The sequence below is a fragment of the Pelodiscus sinensis genome, chromosome 2 (assembly GCF_049634645.1).
Source record: "Pelodiscus sinensis isolate JC-2024 chromosome 2, ASM4963464v1, whole genome shotgun sequence".
In the NCBI taxonomy this organism is placed as follows: domain Eukaryota; kingdom Metazoa; phylum Chordata; order Testudines; family Trionychidae; genus Pelodiscus; species Pelodiscus sinensis.
This window is the reverse complement of record NC_134712.1, coordinates 57,166,737-57,179,475: the sequence shown is the minus strand read 5'-3', so window position 1 is coordinate 57,179,475 and position 12,739 is coordinate 57,166,737. Positions and strand designations below refer to the sequence as shown.

At 39.9% G+C, this 12,739-nt stretch overlaps 1 protein-coding gene across 4 annotated transcripts in view; it reads left to right on the top strand.

Annotated features, from left to right (window-relative positions):
* PREX2 (phosphatidylinositol-3,4,5-trisphosphate dependent Rac exchange factor 2) overlaps positions 1-12,739 on the top strand; it is a 266,937-nt gene that overhangs the window by 94,440 nt on the left and 159,758 nt on the right. For all 4 annotated transcript variants that reach the window (XR_012901404.1, XM_075920573.1, XM_006131490.4 and 1 more), the window contains exon 8: positions 4,534-4,637. Coding sequence is in view for 3 of the 4 variants with exons in the window: in XM_075920573.1 (XP_075776688.1) it covers positions 4,534-4,637 (104 nt within the window). In the remaining variant the exon portion in view is untranslated. The remainder of the gene's footprint in view (positions 1-4,533; positions 4,638-12,739) is intronic.

Sequence of the window (12,739 nt, the reverse complement as noted above, 5' to 3'; positions counted from 1 at the left end):
ATCATTGCTTCAGTCGACCCCCTCTGGGGCATCTGTCATTGGCCACTGTTGGCAGATAGGATACTGGGCTAGATGGACCTTTGGTCTGACCCAGTATAGTCATTCTTATGTTCTTAATGCAGTGGCTTTTATAGGTGTAAGGAGATTCATGGGCACCGGCTTCTTCCTTTCCTGAATGGTGCTCAATCCCTACTCTGCCCCAGGACCTCCACCCTTTCCCCCAAGCTGCCTCATTTTGCCCCATCTCTTCCTCCTAGTGTGTCCCACCTCCACTCTTCCCCCAGCAAAGGTCCTCCTGTATGCTTCTGAACAGGTGGCCAGGAAGGGTTTGGAGGGACGTGGGACTTCCAGCAGCTGAGAGGCACTGGGAGGTGGGGGAGGAGCTGATTCACAGAAATGCTGGTGGTTGCTGAGCACCCACCAATTTTTTTTTTACAGCCATGGACCACCCGTGGAGTAAGCTCCTATGAGAAGCTGTAATTTACATCTTGCTGCACTGACTCTTGCTGCACTGACTCTAGTGTATCTGCCTCTTTCTTTTTAGGATTCAGTATTTGAGGGCTATGTTCTAGAAATTCCACAGAATTTACTGTGAGAAGGCATCATATTTAGTTTTGGTTTTCAGTCAAAACATAGTTCAGGTTAAAAATGTTTATTGTGCCACCCACCAATAAAATTTGAGGATATTTTACATGGTATATAAAAAGATCTCTGTTATCAATGACCTTTTAAAAAAATGAAGCAAAGTAGAAAGAAAGCAAATGGGGTTTCAGATCATAACTCTGGTAAAGAAAATAGGAAATTTGGTACAGTAAATGATTGTTTATAAGATGAAGGTTTATAAATACATTTTAAAATGGATATTGGACACAAACTTTATATATATTCCATTACTCGATGACAACTAATAATGGTAACATCTAGCTTTACAAAAGAGGTCAATATGATGCCCTTATTTTATAGTGGAGGAAACTGAGGAACAGAGAGGGACAATAACTTGCCTAAGGAACCCAGCATGCCAGTGACATAGCCAGGAGTAGAACCAAGGTCTTTTAAATCCCCACCCAGTACTAGAACCACTATGCAACACTGCTTTGCCTGTAGTTGTTTATGTCATTAGACACAGAAAATTATAATTCAGGGAGACCAATTTAAACCCTAGTTAATGCAATGTGAGGCTGAGATTTTAGTCTCTTAGAAATCAGGGGATTCATTGTTAAGGATTCTTTAAGAAGTTTCACTCTGCCCTGTAAATGTTTTTTACTGTCTGTTGTGCAAAGGGAACAGGAATCTAGGGGTATGTCTAGACTACATCCCTCGTCACCAGAGGGATGTAAATTATACATATCAAAATTGCTAATGAACCGGGGATTTAAATCTCCTGCGTTTCATTAGCATAAAAATGGCCACCGCTTTTTGTTGCCACGGAGCTTTGGCGATGAAAAGCGGCAGTCTAGCTGCATTTCTATTGCTCATTAAAGCCTTTGGCGACAGATCCTGCATACCTCATTTTATGAGGCATAAGGGATCTGTCGCCAAAGGCTTTAATGAGCAATAGAACCGTGGCTAGACTGCCGCTTTTTGTCGCCAAAGCTCCGTGGCAACAAAAAGCGGTGGCCATTTTTATGCTAATGAAGTGCGGGAGATTTAAATCCCTGCTTCATTAGCAATTTTGGTATGTCTAATTTATATCCCTCTGGTGACAGAGGGATATAGTCTAGACATACCCTAGGTGAATGGCTAAGACAAATTATTGTTGGTGGAAAAGGTGTCTACACTGGTTAAAATATTGAAATTCCACGAAGAAGCTATAAGCATTTGGTCTATGACTGTAAAATCTTAAGATTTCTTCTTCTCCTTTCTTTCCCCTTATTTCCTTTCCCATCCCCAAAGATAGATGTCTGTTTAGAATGTTTGTGATTGTGGCCAATATATGCATTTCATTACCATGGCTTTGATTCTGGAAAGCATCAGAACACTACTTGAGTGCATGCCTACAATTAAATATGTTCCTCATTCTCATTGAAGTCTGTGAAACTGTGTTCAATTTTAAGCATGTACTTTTAAGTGCTTCTCTGATTGGGGGCCTAACATAACTAAATCAAATATCACCTCTGCAAATGTAAGTGTCCAAAATTAAAGAATGGAGGGCGATATCGTGACCTCATTAAAGTCAACGCTGTTTTGAATTGCTATAATTAAAAAAAAAATAGGTACACTAACTGGAACTCATAGCTCATATTGCCTCATCCCTGTAGGGTTCTATTGTCTTCTGTATTTATGTTGTTCTCTTTTAATACCGAGGAAATAAAAAAATGTCATGGTCAACCTGCCTGTTTCATGTTTGATAAAAAATGTAGTACTGAACTGTTGATCAGATAAGGATTATTCAGCAATCATACGGGAAGGAAATCTGCCATGTAAGCATATTGGATCATTTAGGTTAATGCAAGTGGATATATCTGGAGTAAATCAATCAATGCTTCAGATGTTAAAGAAAATAACTTATGGTCTATGTCTACATTGCAGGCTTCTTGCACAAGAATGACCATTTTTTGCACAAAAATTTGCAGAGCGTCTGTACTGCGTGCATGTTTTTGCTCAAGTAAATTTACAGTAAAGTGTCGGAACAGAGGGCTTCTTGCACAAGAGTTATTCCTCTTCCCACAAGGAATAAGCCTGCTTGCGCAAGAAGGCAGCATGGACAGGCAACAGGCTAAAATGGCCTCTGGCTAAAATGGCCATCAGAGCTTTCTTGTGCAAGAGCCCATCTGCACTGCCATAGATGCTCTTGCACAAAAGCACATCTCTTATGCAAAAGCACATGCCAGTGTGTATGCGCTCTTTGCGCAAGACCTTTTGCGCAAGAACTCTTGTGCAAAACAGTTCTTGCGCAAGAAGCCTGCAGTGTAGATGTAGCCAGAGTGTATATTCAGCACATGGTTTTGTCAGTCAAAAGCTATGCTCTGCTTTAAGTCATTTGCTTTTGAAATAAAATGGTACCTGTTCTTCATTAAGAGCTCTCTACAAGGCATGTTGGAAGTTTAGAAAATAAATTGATTTTCGAGATATCTGGGAGCCAAGAGCCCCAGAATATTACCTAATAGTTCCAAAAGAACTTCTTTTGCTGATAACTCAGTAGTGGATGTATCATATGTCACCCAGAGGCACTGAGAAAAAGAGAGTAAAGTCTGTTCTATAGCCTTAGCTAAGCAGTAGTTGGCTTTGAGCTCATGCTGTAGAGGCATATAGCTAGCCCTAAGGTCCCATGTTCAATCCCTCTTGCTGATCATCAGGGACTGTTGGCTTTACTCATGCATCAGTGTTTATCAAATATTCCAGAAAGACTTCTTCCTGGTTTAAAGTGTGAGAGGCTTCAGCCCAAAAGGACAATTAATTAGCAAACAAGAATGATTGATAAAAGAGATTTAGAATGGAAATGCTGGAGGAGGAGGAGAGGGTCATTGTAAGTGAACTTTCCTCACTGTCCTCTTATTATGTCAACTATATTGTGAGTGAACTATAATTTTATAACAGCTCTATAAGGCTATGTCTACACTGCACAGTTATTTTGGAATAAGCTATTCTGGAATAGTTATTCTGAAAACTATTATTTCAGAAAACTAATATTATTTTGAAATAGCACGTCTACACTGCAGGAAAGCCTCAAAATTAGTCTGAGGCAGGCTTCCCTAATGTAGACGTGCTATCTCGATATAGAGCACCAGGAGGAATAACTTAGAATGGCTTTGGTAAGGGGCTATTTTGAAATAGCAGCAATGGAGCGTCTGCACGCGCTCTATTTCGAAATAGCTATTTCGCAATCGGCGTTATTCTTCGTAGAATGAGGTTTTCAGAAGACGGAAAAAGCTATCTGTTATTTTGAAATTATTTCAAAATAACGGAATTGCTGTGTAGACACTCGCATAGTTATTTCAGAATAACGGCTATTATTCTGAAATAACTTTGCTGTGTCGAGAAACCCTAACGGTGCAGCTACACAGCACAGTTATTTTAAAATAACTGATGTTATTTTGAAATTACAATGCAAGCATGGCTTATTCCAACTTCTGTAAACTTCACTCCAATAGGAATAATGCCTATTTCGAAATAGTGGTAGTGTGAATGCTCCACAGCTGCTATTTCAAAATAGCTTCTCCTCCCGTCCCCGGGCCACTCAAACTAATTACTCCCCAGTGCCTCCTGGGCCTCTAAATTGAGGTAGCATGTCCACATTAGGGAAGCCTGCCTTGGACTAATTTTGAGGCTTCCCTGTAGTGTAGAGGTTTTATTTCCAAATAAGCTATTTCAGAGTATTTCTTCTGGAATAGCTTATTTCGAAATAAGTGTGCAGTGTAAATTCTTTATGACGGGGACCATTCTTATTTCTACAGAACCAGTACATTTGGACCTTAATTTGTATAGCAACCATTAGATTCTTCTGATATACAGAAATATAAATGGTAGCAATGGTACAGAAAAAAAGCATAGTATGGTGTTTGGACAGTGTTCTTATTCTTTTTCTCTTGCAAGACGTTTGAAGAACAGCAAAGCCTCCACTGATGGCCACCGATACCTATTTCGAGGCAGAATAAATACAGAAGTAATGGAAGTGGAGAACGTTGATGATGGCACAGGTGAGTACATTTGCAGTGATGAGTTTTAATAGAAAGAACCTGGTCTTAGAAAGTGCTGATTATCTCCTTTGAAGTGTTAAGCTGTCTCAGCTTCCATTGGCTCCTGAGTGAGTAAAGAGTGTTTAGCATCTTTCAGATTAAAAAGAAATAATAAAGATCTCACAGCAAAACTTTGTTTCTGTGACACAGTATTGATTTAAAATACTATTGTTCTGGCAAATTACTGTTCTTGTCAGTCACAGCTGACTGATTTATGCTGATGCAGAGTCATGATGAAATGCTAAAGTGATGTTTATTGTCTTGGTTGAAATGGTGCATTAAATTTCACTTTATAACATCCAGCACACTTACCATGTGAGAATCTTGTTTGTATTCTATGTCATGGCAATAAAAACAATTTTGAAAGTTGCCTCTTTCAGAACACTATCTTATTTGCTTTTTATAAACTATAATTGCAAAACAGTAAGTTTAATGTGAGGAAAAGGAAAAAAGGCATTTTGTCCCTTTACATTTTAATGCAAACATCTGATCAAACTTTTCTTTATTTTTGTTTTAAAATACACACATATACCATACACTCTGGAAAGTGAAAACATTTAACAAATATTTGGGTTTCAGTTAAAATTTTCTATGTTTTTAGAAACCAAACATTTTTACTAACACATGACATAATTTTGGTTTTGAGTTTAAAAAAATGAAATATATTGAAGAGGGTTTTTTGTTTGTTTGTTTTTTGTTTGGGGTTTCTGCAGCCCATAGAAGAGGGAGAGGGGAAATGGGAAGGGAAAGAAGCAGCCCTTTCTTTCCCACAGGAGGAAGACTTACTAGTGAGAGGGAGAGAAGGAAGGAGAAGGAGCTCATAGATAGAGGTGGTTGAGAAAGATCCAACTAAATGTTTTTTCATTAGAAAATGTTTATTGTGGAAATTGAAACTATTCATGGGAAAGGTTCATTTGAACAAATCATCTAATTAAAAATTGGGGGAAAAGTTTTGAAATAATTGAAATTTCCTATTTCAGCATTTTCCAAATGAAAGCTTTCATTTCCTGATTTGAAATGACTTTTTCTTTAGACATTTTAGCTAAATGATACTGAAAAATGTTAAAATACATGAAAGGTAAAAATTAAACATTTTGAAATTATCAAAACATTTTGGCCCAATTAATTGTTTTCCCAGATGATAACTTTGCACAAAATTTTGGTATTTTGAATTTTTGTCCCAGTTGTAGATAGGAGACATTTTTGAAAACAAGTCATGTGATCAAATATCTGCAAATATCTGCAAATATCTGCAAAAAATAATTGGCATTTTCTGGCCAGCTCTACTGATATAGCATGTCACATAAGTTGATTGTCTTTAACAAAACTAATGGGGATTGGTGATGGAGGGGATAGGGATGATGACGTGGAGGGGATGAAAGAAGCAGGTGATGGATGGATTTGAAGAGAAATCAAGTAGATGAAAGAAGGAAGTTGATAGTTGGTTGCTTTTCATGTTTTTCGAGATTACAGGATGATATATATCTTCATATTAAAGCAGAGTGTTTAGTCCTGCTTCCTTTTGTACCTTTTTCCTTCTCTTTGCTCTTTGAGCAGGCTGTCTGTTCTCAGTGGTCCTCCATTTTCTTTCCTGCCTCTTTTGTTATACTGAAACTTACCTCATAGAAGACTGTAATGACTTCTCCTTCATGCATCCCAGGAGTGATATCTCCTGGCACATTATTTTTGATACTTCTACAGTCTATGGCCTGTCAATTCCCAACCTCTCCTTGACACTCATTCATCCCTGGGTTTTTGAAAGACTAATTTGTTCTTCTTTCTCCTCTGACTTGGCTGGCCACTCCCTCAATGTGACTCCTCTCTCCTTCTTCTCCACTTTTAATTGTGATCGCTATGGTTTAGTTTACAGTCCTTTTTGTTTTCTTCACCTGATGTCTAATTACTAGCTCCCATGATCTCTCATACCATCAATATATTGCTGACCCATTATACGTCTCAGTTCCTAATCTCTTCCACTGTGTTCAGACTCACACCCTTCCTCACCTTTCATTGTCTTATACTGGATACCCTACTACTTCTCCACGCTTAACTTGGGTAGAATCAATATTTCATCTTTACTCCTATATAGTTTCCTTCTCTATCATTCCCCCTATCCCAAGAAAATGCTATTGTCATCTCAGTCACTTCAGAAGGTTGGGTGTTATTCTTCAATCTTTCTTTTCTTTCTGTCCTCACATCCTGGTTTTTATTTTATCTTGTCATTTCTCCTGAAACATAAATAAAATCCAGGGCTTCTCCTTTTCACCACTACTAAGAGCTAAATTCATGTTAAGGTTCTCTTACCTGGATTACTGTAAGTTCTTATGTTCTTGTATCCTTGACTCTCTCCCATCAATCAGTACAGAATTCTAAAATACTCTTCCTTTTCTGCTGCTTTTGCCATGTCTCTGTTGCTTCACCGATTCTCTGTATGTTGTTAAAATGCTTCACCTTCATTTCCAGGTCTCTGTACAGCTGTCCTCTTGCCAACACCTTTTTTTCTACATACTTCCCTACAATCTATGCTGCACCATCTTTTCTTACTTTGCTGCTCCTTTTGTCTGTCTCCCATTTGCATCATCATGCCTTTTTTCATGCTGTTCCCATGTGTGGGCTGACCTCTTTGCCTGTGTCCAGTGGGTGAATTAAAATGCCTCCTTTCTAACCCACTTCATTCATTGTACTTTGTACAGCTGACCTCTAATCTAGTGCTGTCTGCTTCTTTTCTTTTTTCCCTTCTTATTCCTAAATGTGCCAATCTATTATTTCAAGCTTCATTCTTATTTGTTTTGCGTACTCTTATTTGGCATTATATTGTTTCATCTCCTTAATTATCTGTTGCTATCATTTTGTCCAATGTTTAATTTAATTTAGATTATGAATGGTGTGTGGCAGGGATCTTTTCCTTTAGTTTCACAAAACTCCACACAATTTTTCTACTCTTTTTATAAATTTTAAATAATGACAATAAAGACTAATGGATGCTAAGTGGTGTTTCCAGACCTTCTGATGGACACCTTTTTTCCCCCTTAATATCATGGGGTCAGATTCTTAACTGGTGTAAGCTGATTGACTCCATCATTGTTTAACAGTTTCTTCAGCAGTGTGTAACTGAGAGAATGGTTAGAAGAGTATGTTGATTGACAAATATAAAGAAGTGCTGTTATATATTCTATTGTTTGCTAGCAAAAGCAAATGGTTGGGAAAAGAGGGGTTCATGTATATGATATATTATAATGCAAATGATGTGCCTGGGGAAATTAACAATGTGTTTCCTAAAAGCTATTTTTCTTTGCTGAAGCCAGGCCTTTGCTGAGGATTACAGTTTTGTAGAAACTTTTCATTTTGTTTCAAACATCAGGAGACATAGTGTTGTTTTTCTTATTGTATTTATTAGAGCAGAAAAGACATTATTCATCATAGTAATGTTTGTATTGTCTGCGTTTTAATTCAGTTATATAAATGTAATATAGAAAAGTATATCTACAATTAAATACAAAATAAACTATGTCAAAAGAACATTAGGCTGTAAAGTCAAGCACACCAAAGTTAGGAAACACCAGATTTTTTGTGAAAATCTTAATTCTCTCCCTTGTTAGCATTGTCAACTTCCTAATTGCACAAAACCAAAACACTGTTGCCCCCTATTCCTCACATATTCTCTGAGGCCTTGCCGCTCCCTCCATCCTTGCTTCCGCCATTGTTCACCCAACCCCTTCACTTACTTTCACTGGGCTGGTGGAGGAGGTTGGGGTGTAGGAAGGGGTGAGGCCTCTGAAAAGGGGTGCAGGCTCTGAGGTGGGGCTGGAAATGAGGGATTTGTGGTGCAGTTAGAAGCTCCAGGCTGGGGAGTGTGAGGGTGGGCTCAGGATTCAAAAGGGAGTGAAGGCTCTGGGGTTGGCCAGGGATGAGAGTTTTGGAAGGCTCAGGGCTGGGGCCAGAGGTTGGGATATGGGAGGAAAGCTCAGTGAGGGAGTTTAAGGGTGGGAGGGTACTCAGGGCTGTGGTGGCTGTATGGGATGCAGGCTCTAGGAGGGAGTTAGGCCATAGGAGGGGGTTCTAACATGAGCTGGAGGGGTTTTGGGGTGCAGGCTCTGGCCAGACAGTGCTTACCTCAGGCAGCTCCCAGAAGCAGTGGCATGTCCAGCTCCTAGGCAGAGGGACCAGGGGCTCCATGCACTCACTGCTACTGTGGTTCCTGGCCAATGGGAGATGCAGGGCCAGTGCTTGGGGCAGGGACTGTGCACAGAACCTCCCTGGCCACTCCTGTGCTTAGATTCAGACATTCTGCTGCTTCTCAGGAGCTGTGTGGAGCCAAGGCAGGGAGGGAACCTGCCTTAGCCCCACTGAGCCGCCAACCAGACATTTAGCGGCTCAGTCAGCAGTACTGACTGGAACCACAAGGGTCCATTTTTGATCCTGGTTGAAAACCAGGTGCTTGACAACCCTGCCACTTGTGCATCCATTCTGTGTACCTAATGAGATTGGAAAAAACAGTATATGAGCATGTAACTAAAAACTGTGCCCTAATTCATGCGCACAAATAACTGAATAAAGATTGCATTAGCAACGCTGTGTCTGTCCTTTACTAGTCTTTGTGTGCTTTTTGAAGGTTTTGCAACCTACATATCTTCATTTAAAATATTTTTATAGAATGTTCTAATACTTTTTTAAAGAAAAAAAAAGAAAAATAAATGTTGTTACATGCGACTGCAACAAGGCCCCTGTTCTTCAAAATAAACAGGTTTTAACCCCCCCAACATTGGCACTTCAGTATAGTTCAACTGCTCTCATTTGAGCTTCAGGGGTAACTATTTTAGCATTAGAAGGCTGTTATCCTGATGGAGGGGATGGGCTGCTGATGCCATCTGCTGTATTTATGGACTGATCATAGGAAGCCTGGTTAAGTCAGGCTGCCTTTCTTTGCCTTACTCTGTGGGAGATTGGAGAGTTCCCACCTCATGTGGGTCCCAGAGAGGGATAAATGGGCCCCTTGGACCACATGCTGAGTCTGCAGATGGCTGCAGAAAGGGTGTGGCCTGATTTTCCTGCTTTGCATACCATGGTAGCAGCTCCCAGGTTTTCCCAGTGCAGTGTGTGCTGATGCTGACGCTTTGAGAGCAACTTGGTCCCAACTCTAGAATATTCATGTTGAGTTGTTGTTTGGAAATTTGGCCAAGCTTTTTCTGGGGCATGCAAGTGACAGAATAAGAACAAAAGAAAGAAAATGGTATTTTTTTCAAGAGGGTTTTAATTCAGCAAAACTTGATAGGCAACACATTGGGCAGTTGCAAGTGCACTTCTGGGACCCCAGAGCTTTCCACACACCAAATTTCAAAGACCTGTTGCTAACAATGGAGATGTTAAAGCGTCTCAGAAAAAGGTTTCAGCAATCTTATGTAATAAAAATTTTAGGCAATCTAAATATATGAACTGCTGCCTGCTCCCAATATGATAACAGAACAACAGATATAGAAGGGCCATCTTGTGGTTATAGAATTGGTCTGGTACGCTGAAGATCTGGGTTCTTTTTCAAGCTCTGCTATGGACTTCTGTGACCTTGGACTAGTCATTTAGGCTCTCATCCTCAAAGGTATTTGGACTCCTGTATTCCAGTGAAATCGGTGGAAGTTAGGTGTGTAAATATTATTGAGGATCTGGACCTTAATCCTGGACTGCATCCATTCAAAAGCTTCAAAGGGGGTAGCTGATTTAGTCTGTAACAGGAAAAACTTAAAAAACCCCAAAGTTTTTCCTGTTACAGACTAACTCGGCTACCCCTCTGAAGCTTATCTACTCACTGTTTCTCTTTCTTCTTTCTCCCCTCTTCCCCCTTTTTTTCCCCTTCTCCCTCCCCCTCCTTCCCTTATTTATTCTTGGATCTGGACTTCTAACACTCCAGTCATCTGAAGAAGTGGGACTACAAAAGCTCATGATACCATCTATATGTTTTGTTAGTCTTTAAGGTGCTACTAGCCTGTTGTTTTTTAAGTTTTTACTGCTTCAATTCCCTATGTTTTAAAGTGAAGATGATAGTATTTCCTTTCCTAACATAGGTGTGATGAGAAATATGTCAGTGTTTGTTAGAGGGTTTGAATACTGTGGTAATAGGTGCCATGGAAAAACTTGTAAATAGTATAATAAATATAAAATTACCAGGAATTTCTCCCTCTGATACTCACATTCTTTCAAACACTTTTGAACCCCAGAACAATTTTTCAGCTGAATATTTAAACATCAGTTTCCGGATTCTCTGAACAATAAATTCTGACAGTTAGTGATGTTTCCCAGCCTATATATACAATACTTGGCTGCATTCCAGCTTATTAAAATGCAAAGTTATTGAAAGGATACCAGCATGTCTGCTGAGATTTATGGTAAATCTCAGCAAGCCTTTTGCCAAAGGTTTCAGTTTCGGAAAATCCCATCTCATTATACAAAACTGAGCTGAATTATGGAAAAGGATTTACAAAGTGTAAAGCTCTGAAGTTATTAGGATGGTTTCTGGCTGGCCTTTGGATTTTCCCGTCTCTTAAAGAAAGTTAGTGATGAGAGACTGTTGACCTTAGATCTTTTTTTATTGCACAGTGGTAGTTAATTCAAGTTTTAATTTATATTTTTCATAACATTATTTTGTGGTCACTTGGGCTTTCTGTCCAAAGGAAAGGTAGATAATGTTGTTATAGGGTGTTCACTGTAGAAAAGGGCACTAGTTTTGTTGTGAAATTTTGCTTGTGTAGTAAGTTTCCAGATAAGATTCACAGAATAAAATGCCAGCATCAAATTTTAAAGGCATGTTGTAAGTAAAAATACATAACATTAGTGGAATAAAGCTTGTTCTTGAAATTTGGTAAATGTAATAAATTTGAAATTTCAAGCTATTTGAAAAAAAAAAACCATACTATACTGTATGTGCTAATGCTGACATATATTTGGAAAAATGGCTGGTCTGGAAACCAAAGAAAATTTTATTATTTTGTTTGTTTCTATTTGTACTAAAGTTAACCAATAATTCTTATGATACCTACTTCTTTATTCAGCTATCATCCAATTAAGATAATGTCGTGTTAGCTATTCAATTATGAACCAAAGACTGCTTTGGAATGGAGACTTAAATTATTTTGAATGCAGACTTGAACTTGGTCACTCCAAGCGAAGGTTGAGACCTAGGCATGCTGGCAGTGTAGTGCGGGAAAGCTACAAATAATAATCATTTGGTTATATAGAGAATGTCAGGTTCTAATGCCGTCAATCTTGCAGTATTCAAAAGCATTAAATTCACTGAAGGTTTCTTTGGGAGAGAATACAGTATATGGGAATACAACACAGTTTAAAATCTGGCTGGATTTTGATTGTTCAAATTAGATACACAATACTTTAAATTCTTTGTTCTTCTACAGGATAGAGCAGGGGTGTGCAAGATACCTCTGGCGTGCTGGATTCAACCCGTGGATGCCCCTCCCGGGACCCTCAGGCACACAGCAGCCACTGTTTGAAACACAGGGCTGCTCTGTATGACTCGCTACTCTGGAGGGAGGGGCAGGTTTCAAGTGATCTCCATTCCCCCTGCTCAGTTCTCAGCTCCTATTGGCCAGAAACAGACAGCCAATAGGAGCTGAGAGATTGGCCTAGGGGATGGGGGCAGCGCAAGCATCTCCCCTTCCCGTAGTTGAGAGCCACGTGGAGGAAGCAGGCTGCATTTTCAATGCTCTGCAGCTGTGGCAGTCAGGGAACCTGGCCTGCTTTGGGAGTGCTGCAGGCAGGGAGATGCTTAGGTAAGCGCCTCCCAGCCAGAGCCTGCCTCTGGCACCCCTGACCTTCCTGCACCCGAACTCCCTCCCCCAAGTCACCTTCCAAACCCTCTGAACCCCCTGCCCCAAGTCAGAACTCCCTCCCAGACACTGCACCCCTACACCTCTCTCCCAGGCCAGAATCCTGTCCTGCACCCCCACTCCCTCCCTGACATTACACCCCAATCCCCAACCCAAGTCACAACCCCCTCCTTCACTCAAACTCAAACTCCCTCTCAGACTGTCTCCTGCACCCCAGTCCCCTTATCTCAT